The 10,766-nt window shown below is 35.8% G+C and overlaps 1 protein-coding gene across 1 annotated transcript; it reads right to left on the bottom strand.

The window, feature by feature from the left end:
• Positions 1–8,941: 8,941 nt before the first annotated feature.
• On the bottom strand, positions 8,942–9,797 carry LOC124505237 (spliceosome-associated protein CWC15 homolog). Its single transcript, XM_047071114.1, is given in 3 exon segments — positions 8,942–9,470; positions 9,472–9,698; positions 9,782–9,797. Coding segments are annotated over 2 exon segments (696 nt in total). The 5' UTR covers positions 9,691–9,698; positions 9,782–9,797; the 3' UTR covers positions 8,942–8,993.
• Between the last annotated feature and the right edge of the window lie 969 nt (positions 9,798–10,766).

The raw sequence follows: 10,766 nt of genomic DNA, 5'->3' as shown, positions 1-10,766 counted from the left end.
TTAGATTGAGCAATTTGAACTATTGATTAGTTTTAAATTGCAATTTCAATAGAGTGGTAGGAAATAAATCCAGATTCAAGTAGGTTAACTGGAAAACCAACAGGGTATCTACTAATTTATTCATACGATCATTATATTCAATAAACTCATTTTTCAACTGAAGTGTTATAGTGGTCTCTAATTGTTCTTCTGATCTCTAGTCCCGTCTCTTCCCAAACCTCTGTCACATAGTTGATTAGGTAGTATTTATAAAACAGAAATCCACTATGTCACTCTCTTTCTTGACACCCATTACTGGTTTCTTACATCCTGGGTGCAGGATAAGATCTTAGCTTCTAAATATAGCTCATAAGAGACTATAATCTACTTCTCTAATACTGTCTCTTACTACTCCCTGCCTCATGCTTACTATTACAGAAATACCAAACTTTTTGTGACAAATAAAATATAAACTCTAAAAAATGCATTATTCATCTAGAAAACAATCACCAGAGAGACAGCCAGATGTTATATGCCTCCTATGAATTACTGTTGCCAAAAATTTAGAACCTGGATCTGATCATGTATTTTAATCTAACTATAAGTTTCAGGAAATACAGGGTTGATAAAGTTTGTGAAGCTATTCTATTAAAACAAATCATTAAAATCTAGACTATAAAAATCTCTAAGGAATAATAACTTGGTTTCTTCCACAAATTACAAAAAAAAGGAAGTGATTGAGGGAAAGCTATGGATTCAGAGTAACAGAAGACATATCGATCAATTGTAATATATCGACTTTATTTGGATCCTGAATCAAGCCAAGAAACTATTAAAAAATAATTTTGACAAATCCAGTGGCATTTGAACATTGACCAGATAATAAGGAATTGATTTTTATATCAGCTGTTGTGATTTTGGATTTTTTTAAGTTCTTATCTTTTAGAGATATATACTGAAATATTTACAGATGAAATGATATGGTATCAAAGATTAGTTTCATCATAATTTGGTTTTGGGAAGAGGAAAGTTGAAGAAAAATGGAGGTAAAGATGAAATAAGATTAGCCAAGGGTTGGTAATTATTGAAGCTGGGGGATGAGCTAACATTCTTTTCTCTAGTTTTTAATATTTGAAATTTTCTGTAATATCAGATAAAAAGAAATTTAAAAGCATTATCAAAGTTAGCAATGATTTTATAAAGTGTATATTCAAAACAAATTGATAACAAAGCATAATTACTTGAACATGAAAGTTTAAAAGGCAGTTTTGCTATTTAAAATACTGGGAACAACTAGTCTAGCGTCTACTCTCACATATGGTAGGAAGAGCCAGGAAGAGACTGTGCTCTGATGCAGCCACTGCCATCATGACAGCCAAGTGTGTGTCCTTCCGAGAGCCCAGGCAGCCTATATGGATCTTTTCTACAAAATCATAACCTGCCTTTGCTTTGAATTATTCTGAAATGGTCCACAACCATGAAGACCTCAAGGCTTTAAAACTTATCTATTACAATAAAGCAGTCATTTTCATACATTGAATGTGTGTATGAATATGGGTAAAACTACTTTTCAGCTTATATACCCTTTTACCAAGGATTTATATGTTTTACAATTTGTACTAATTAAATAATATGACATGTTCTCTCAGATGCGTTCATAGCATGTTCATCAAGGCATAGTTTAAAACATTGAATAATTGTCAACTTAATGACCAATGTGTTATTAAGAGTAAAAAGTAGGAGCTAAAACAATATTTTTATAGTACGCCTTATATGTTAAAATAAATTTGCATGATATGTGTGTGTACACATAACTGAAATGCATTTTAAAGTGTGCATCATTGTGAGGTGCCTCAGTGGCTCAGTCGGTTAGGTCACCAACTCTTGATTTTGGCCCAGATCATGTTCTCCCAGCTCGTGACATCAAGTCCCACATTTGGCTCTGTGCTGACAGCATGGAGCCTGATTTTCTCTCTCCCTCACTTTCTGCCCCTCTCCCGCTCACACTCTGTCCTTTCAAAATAAATAAACATTAAAAAAATAACAAAGTGTATATAATTGAGTTTCCCTTCTCTTCTCCCAGTCTTCACATACAGAGATACACACACACACACACACACACACACACTTCCTTGTACCCAATGGTCTTTAGACCAGGAAATTAACTTTTCCTTTCCACTGTTTTAAACAGTCTAACAGACCCATACAATTTGATTCCAATAATCATTTTTTAATTCAGAAGGGCAGATTTAAATCTCTTTTGCAAAAGGATTACTATCTATATTACTACCCGTATCTACATTATGATTACTATAGTAATAAAATTTTCACCTTTTCATTTGGAACACACAAAGAAGATTCTATAATAGGCAACTTCTGTTCTCACCAGAAGGTCATAGCCACTAAGAGTGATTCTGAGGGATCCTCAGAAAGTTAGATCATGAATCTCTATGTGGATGAAAGTAGAGAGGGATGTAGAGGGGGATCCAAAGAAACTATATGAAAGAGATAATGATGGAAATCCTATTCCATCCTCCAAGTTGATAGTGGAGTGCCACACCTGGATGGGAAAACAAGTACAAAAACATAGTCATGAACAAAATAACAGCTAGTTTTGGGAAGATATTGCTGATGTAAGGAGTTTCCAAAATTTGGCTGAATTGGGAGGAGATGATTATATTAGCAATATTAAGGGTCAGGAAGGGGGAATGAGGGGACAATTGGCCTAGTAGCCAGTGAGGTCACCAAGAAGGGAAAATTGAACATTGTATTTGAAAGACAAGATGTTAAGTGAACAAGAGACTAGAGTAGTAGAAGCTGGGAGTATCGGAAGCACTTCATGGAGTACGTCAAGCCAAGCAATTAGAAAGTAGATGAAATTATGTCCATGAGAAGGATGCCAGCATGGGATAGCAGGGCTTGACTAGAAAGAGTAGTTTTATGGGACAGAAAATGGGAAGGGAGTTTTAAGGAACTCTACCTTAATTCATAGGTGATTGATTCCACAGTTCTATTGTGGGTTTGGCTTATGTTTCAGTCATGATACTTGGACTTCTTCTTTGTTCCTGAGACTGTGTCTTTACTATATGTCTTGGAATTTGGGGCGTCGACTTGCTTTGTTACCTTTGGTACCATTCTTGATTAGCTAAACTAGTAATCATCTCAGGCTCTTTAGAAAATTGGCCTGAACTTCTTTGCAAAAGACAAAAGTTTTATACTTGAACCTCAAGCCTGTGTTCCTGAATGTGTAATAAATAATAAAAAACTGATAAAAAAAAGGCAAGAGAAAATTATTTCCCTGCTTGTTTATCACAGACATTTGTTGGCAGGATCTTTGCATATTACTTTAAAGTTTCTGTTATTACTATTAACCCTTTGTTTTTCTTTCTGGGTTCCATGGGCCATGATGGGTCTTGTTGCCTTGCTAACAATTCAGTAATGTCACAATACATCCAAATACTATCTGTTATGGGTTAAATTGTATTTCCTCTCAAATTTACGTGTTGAAGTCCTAAATCCCATTATCTCAGACTGTGACTTCATTTGGAAATAGGATTGTTGCAGATGCAATTAATTAAGATGAGGCCATACTAGAGTATCATGGGCCCCTAATTCAATTTAACTAGTGTTCTAATAAGAGGGGAAATTTGGACATAGAGACATGCACACAGAGAGAATGACACGTGAAGATTGGAGCAATGCTATCATAAACCAAGCAACTACCAGAAACTAAGACAAAGGCCCAGAATAGATCCTTTCCTAATGCCTTCAGAAGGAACATGGCCCTGCTGACAACCTAATCTGATTCCAGCTTCTAGACCTGTAAAATAAGTTTCTATCATTTAACCTACTCAGCTTGTGGTACTTAGTTACGGCAGCACTAGCAAACTTATACGCTATTTTCAAAGTGCCTGGATTAAATTCTTCCTTGTATTATTATCCATTTACACCCTCTCTAGAACATTGCTTTCCAAAGAATTTTTGGTCATGATGTGTGAAGGAAACGTTCTGTCATCTGTCCAAACATTAGACATTATCTGAATGTGACTATTAAGCACTGAAAATGTAGCTACTTCACCTGAGGAACTAATTTTTTTATTTTAATTAGTTTACATTTACATTAAGTAGCTACATGTGGCTTGCAGCTACCATATAGAACATAGCAGCTCTGGAAATAACCCTAGTGTAGTAGGAGTATCTATTTCTGAGTCTAGTTCTACCTAGTTTGTGTTTGGGCTTCTGTGGTCTGCAACATCATAGGATAGAATAAACCATGAATGCCAAAACTTGTCACTCAGGCTGATAAATCCTGTTGATAAGCTTTCTCTCAGTGGCTGGAGTTCAACCAAATTGAAGGAAACCATCAGAAAAGAGAAGGTTGCTGCATTCTAGTCCATGTCCCATTTTCATTCACTAGTCAATGATTCTGTTTAGCCTGTTATGAAATATTCCCATTGTGCTAGTGGGTTTTAATATGAATCATACTATGAATTAAGAACTAGGCAATAATTGCTGGATACTTTCAACCAAGTCATGTGACCAGCCACAGAGATAATTTACTAGCTTACTAACCTTATTTAACATTAACTTGGTGCCCAGAAAATATAAAGTTATAACTCATATTTTCAACTGTGCATGACTTTCATGACTCAGTCAAGCCACAGGAAGATATTCACTCTTCTTTTATATTCTTATTTTTTTATATTTCTTGTCACTAGGAAATTAGTTGCTCTTGTTTTCCTATAAATTTTTTTTTTTGGATGAAAGTGTTCTCCCACATTTCACTGGTTGTGATGTTTATTTCTACTATTTGAGGAACTTGCTCTATTAATTTTTTCATCATAATAGAAAATATGCATGTATCTTCTTAACGAGTCTGGGATTTTGTGCGACTCTATTATAGTTTCAAAGAAAATCAGTGTTTTAACCGTTGGGGAATTTACCAAAAAACCTTACGGAAAATTATTTCTTGACACCTTGCTCTGTATTTTAAGTTTGTAATTGTTTTACATAAACATTTTTGTTTTTCTTTTCACATGTGCCATAATATTAAAAATTTTGTTTTGATTTGAAAGATCCCAGAGGATATTTGACTTCTGTATGAGAGAACTGTTTAATAAATATTTTGTTTAGAAAGTATGACATTGAAAAATAATTTGATGTTTATTTATTTCATTTATTTATTTTTTATTTAAAAATTTTTTTAATGTTTATTTATTTTTGAGAGAGAGAGAGAGGGAGAGAGAGATCGGGGGAGGGGCAGAGAAAGAGGAAGACACAGAATTCGAAGCAGGCTCCAGGCTCTGAGTTGTCAGCACAGAGTCTGACGAGGGGCTCAAACATACAAACCGTGAGATCATGACCTGAGCTGAAGTCTGAAGCTTAACCAACTGAGCCACCCAGGTGCCCTTGATGTTTATTTGTGAGGGGGAGAGAGAGAGAGAGAGAGAGAGAGAGAGAGAGAGAGAAGGATCAGAGAGAGGGAGACACAGAATCCAAAGCAGGATCCAGGCTCTGAGCTGTCAGCACCAAGTCCAACATGGGGCTCAAACCTGCGAACTGTGAGGTCATAATCTGAGCCGAAGTAGGATGTTTAACCCACTGACCCACTTAGGTTCTCCTTTGTAAAAGTAATTTGAAATGGATGAGCAATATCAATGTACTTTCAATCTGCTAAAAATTACATAACTAAAGTGGAAAATAATGGTAACACACAATGCTGATGACGATGCAGAGAAACTAGACCGTTTATATATTTCTGGTTGGAAAATAAAATTGCATAGCTACCTTAGAAGATAGTTTGTCAGTTCCTTTCAAAACTAAAAAGGAACTTACTGTATGACCCATCAGTTGCACTCTTGGGCATTTATCCTATAGGATTGAAGACTTATTTTCACCCAGGAATTTATAAAATTTTTTTTTTTCAACGTTTATTTATTTTTGGGACAGAGAGAGACAGAGCATGAACGGGGGAGGGGCAGAGAGAGAGGGAGACACAGAGTCGGAAACAGGCTCCAGGCTCTGAGCCATCAGCCCAGAGCCCGATGCGGGGCTCGAACTCACGGACCGCGAGATCGTGACCTGGCTGAAGTCGGACGCTTAACCGACTGCGCCACCCAGGCGCCCCCACCCAGGAATTTATAAACAAGTATTTACAACAGCTTTATTTGTGATAGATAAAATTGGAAAATACTTTTAAACAAACTGTGGTACATCTATACCACAGAATACAACTCAGCAATAATAAGGAACAAATTATTGATATGTGAAATAACTTAGATGGACCTCAAGGAAATTATACTGATAGAAAAAGCCAAAGTCAAGAAGATATACTGCATGATTCTATTTATGTTATGTGTATAAAATAACGTAATTATAAAGATGGAAAACAGATGGATTAGTGGTTGCCAGGGGTTAGGAGTGGAAGGACACGATGGGTATGGCTATAAAGGATAACACCAGAGAGTCTTGTTGCAATGGTATAGTTGAGTATGTTGATGCTTATGTGGTTATACAATGCTACACATGTAATAAAATTGCATAGGACTATACACACATATACACACACAAGTTCATGTATAATTATTGAAATCTGAATAAGCTCTATGGATTGTAGCAATGCCAATTTCTTAGTTTTATACAAAGTAAGTGTTCATGGGAATTTGCATACATTTCTTTTCAACCTCCTTTGGATTTATGATTATATATATAATATATATTTATTTAATATATTCAATTAATTAATTAATTTAATATATTTAATTAATTTATTTCATTAATATATATATTTAATATTTATTTATTTTTGAGAGAGAGAGACAGAATGTGAGCAGAGGAGGGGCAGAGAGAGAGGGAGACACAGAATCTGAAGCAGGCTCCAGGCTCTGAGCTGTCAGCAAAGATCCTGACGTGGGGCTCGAACTCATGAACATGAAATCATGACCTGAGCCGATGTCAGTCACTTAACTGCCTGAGCAACCCAGGGACCACAAGGATTTATAATTATTTTAAAATGATAAGTTCTGAAACCATTTTATTGTAAAATTTGATTTTCTTTTCCATAATGCTTATGCTTAATTTCCTTGACTACGCCTAACACATATTATTTTTTTCCAATATTTAGAGCTTTATTGTTTTGTTTTTCACATTTAGTTATATGATCTATCTGGATTCAGAGAGGTTTTTGTCCAGCATTATTGAGGCATCATTAACAAACTCAAACTCAAACTCAAAGGAATGGAAAATAGAATGGCTGTAGGATAGGGGACATGGGGAGAGGTTGGTAAAAGAATACAACCTTTCAGTTATAACATGAATATGTTCTGATGATTTAATATATAGCATGATGACTATAGTTAATAATACTGTATTATATACTTGAAATTTGCTGAGAGAGTAGACCTTAAACAGTCCCATAAAAAAGAAAAGGTAACAATGTAAGGTGATAGACATGTTAATTAACTTACTTATGGGAATCATTTCACAGTAAGTATGTATACCAAATCATCAAGTTGAACACAGTCTTCTTTTGGTATGAAGAATAGAAAACAAACAAATTGTATATTATCAGGCATATAATATTTTACTTTTATATTTAGTTACTAGTATAAAATCAATACATTTCATAAGAAAAATAATTTCAGATAGTGTAGAAGAGTAGAGTAAGATCTCTATTTCCTCAGGAATGTCATTCATTGCCCCAAGAAAACACACTATAAACAAATTTTTATTAATTATTGAGAATCTAGTTTGCATGGTTTTAGAAGTTTGTACAATCCATGGTAAGCAGGGCAATTTATCTCTGCTTGGAAACAGAAAATTAACAGTACACAAATTGATCAGTAAATAAGATAATTCCAGATCATGAAAAAGATATAGAGAAAACAGGGCAACATGAAAAGCAATATGTAGGCCAGGAGAGAAGCAGCATTAAATAGACTGGTCAAGGAGGGCCTCTTCCAGATGACATTTGACCAGGAACTGAATGACAAAAGGAGCTAAGTAGATGAAGATTTGGGATAAGATCTGTTTCAGGCAAAGAGAACAGGTAGTACAAAGGCTTGAGGTGGCATTCAATCTGGCATGTTCTAGGAACAGGAAGAAGTTCACACAGCTAGAATATACTGAAGGGTGGGTTTGGGACATGAGGCTCAAAAAGGAACAAATGAAAAAACCATGTGGCTCCTTGTAGACATGGCAAGCAATGTGGATTATTATAAGTGAAATGGAAACCTTCTAGAGGATTTCAGACAGGAAGATGACATAATGTGATTTTAACTGTTAAAAGATCAATTTGGTTACTGCATGAAGAATGGGTAATAGTGGAAACAGAGAGGCAAGTTAAGAGCCCAATAATAAAAGTAATGGTAACTTGGACCAGAGAGATAATAGCCATAAAATTATTGTAATACTCCAGGCAAGAAATAATGAAGACTAAGTTTAGGGCAGAAACAGTGGTGACAGAGAGGTGGGCTTTAGCTGAAGATGGATGTAATAAGTTGAATCAATTGTACTTTTGACTAATTAGATGTGGAAATGGGGTAAGAGAATGAAGAAGTTAAGCTATCAGGTAACTTGTGTAGGTAGTTGAATGGAAGAGATTACTAACCGTTGTAAAAAATAAGAAGAAGAGCATGTTGGTATCTGAGAAGGCTGATTAACAATTCCATTTTGGATATATGGAGTTTAAGGTACCTTAGGACAAGCAGATGAAGTTGTATGGTAGGCAGTTGCATCTGAAGTTCAGGAAAAGACAAAGATTGGAAATACTAATTTTAAAAACATTAGCATATTAGTGTAAAAGCATAACTGTGGGTCTAAGAAAAGGCCAACTGGCCTTAATACTGTGTCATGTGTACACTGAAGATGAATGGTGATAGTTAGGTGATACTTAAATTTGGTCTCACTTCAACTATGGGTGATATATACACACTTACATGTACATCCTGTTCTCATTCACATCTTTTTTTTTTCGTTTACATTTTACAGTCTTTAATTAAGCACATAAAACTGTACTATTTAATATATTTCTCCATGAACTTTTTGTGAAATTCAGATCGCAGTGTACCATTTACAAATCTTTTGTCTTTCTTCTGATCATCTACACCTTTTGCACAGTTCTTGAAAACAACATCATCATCCCACCTTCTTTTAACTTTGAAGTTGGCCTGAGGCTGGGATGGGCCAGTGAGATTAAGGAGAGGGTTTCCACTCAGTATGTTTTCCATACGTATTCTTTCTTCTTCAGCTTTTTGTTCTTGTTCCTTCCTGGCCTGCTCTTCAGCTCTTTCTTTTTTAATTTTTTCTAGCTCTGCAAGAAGAGCTGCAGTATCATCATCATCACTCTCCTCTTCAAAATCTTCATCTTCATCTTCCTCATCTGTTAGAGGATCATCTGCATCAAGGTTGGCAGCAGGAATCTGGTCTAACCGAGGTTTCTTGGACACTGATGAGGAGGTTGTATGCTCTCGTGTTGGATGATCTCTATTTTTTTTCTCTGGCAGCAGCTCGCTCTCTCTCCTCCAGCTCTCTCCTGAAGTCACGGTTGCGAACCTCTTCAGGGGCATCCTGAGTGGTTTGTCTATATTTTATCTTTGTATGAGAAGGTAGGTCTCTACTTGAATACTGCTTTGAGAGTTGGCTCAAATCACCTTCTCCTTTTCCTCTCCCCCCTCTCGCAGGTTCAAAAGTTGGCCTAGCTGCTGTTGTCATCTTTTATGCTGCTACCCTCCTGCCGCTCACATCGGCCGGGGTCTAATGCTGCAGCCTCTGGAAATCATACAGACACCATTACGACTGGTACCTCCCAGGAGCCTCTGCCTCATTCACATCTTTTAAAGTTACCATGGACATGAGACTAGCAGCCTTTTGTAATCAAAATGCCAAGAAAATTCTGAACTTTCTTAGGAAAGTAATGAGGACAAAGAAAAAATATGATTTTTTCCTCAGGAAAAACTATGCTGCATGGACAACTGGAATATTGTATGTAGACTAATTGATGACATCTTTAGGATATTGGGAGATGAATGGATTCTAAAGAAAGTCTTATTCTAAAAATATATCTTGACTATTATTGGAAGACAAGGAAAATTAGGCTCAGAGATCAATGGGCTGAACCAAAATTACATAACAAGAAAATGATAGTGTGGAGAGTAAGATCCAAATCTCCTGGTTCCTTACTTACAGCTTTTAAAAATATATATATAAATCATATAAAACGGCTGGAGCAAAAGGCTGGAAAATCTAGCTTATAAGTTCAGGATAAAATAATTAGACTTCTTCTAGTTTGGAACAACCTAAACTAAGAGGTAATGACCAAGATTATGAAATAATATTGGGTTTGATAGGATAGGATTAGATACTGGACTGTGGGGCATAAACTACTACCCAAGGGAATGTTGTGAACAAAAGAAGATATAACTAGTCAAATTTCCTTTACAGCTGTTCCCACATCCCTGTTTTCTACTGCAGTGTCTTATCCTTCTGGTTCCTGATACTCAACCTCTGTCATGCAACATGAATCTTGACATGTCCCAGAGTCATTTCCTGTTTTGGGCTTTACTATTGACCTAAGACTTTAGTCTCAGAATAGGGACCAAAGATTTTACTGGCTTGCCTGGATTGACTTTTCAGAACCTCTGGATTCTTCATTATCTCCAAATTCTATCCTCAATAGTAAAGGTCAAACATTAAGTTTCAAAATTCTAAGACACAGGGGACTAAAGGGTACTCTGTGAAACCCAGAAAAGATCAATTTAGGTCAATTTAAAGACCTTGCAAATTTTATT

This window comes from Lynx rufus, unplaced genomic scaffold (genome assembly GCF_022079265.1).
Source record: "Lynx rufus isolate CCGP_SWC_20201006 ecotype Redwood Valley unplaced genomic scaffold, mLynRuf1.p SCAF_9, whole genome shotgun sequence".
Taxonomy (NCBI): domain Eukaryota; kingdom Metazoa; phylum Chordata; class Mammalia; order Carnivora; family Felidae; genus Lynx; species Lynx rufus.
This window is presented reverse-complemented; position numbering and strand designations above follow the sequence as displayed.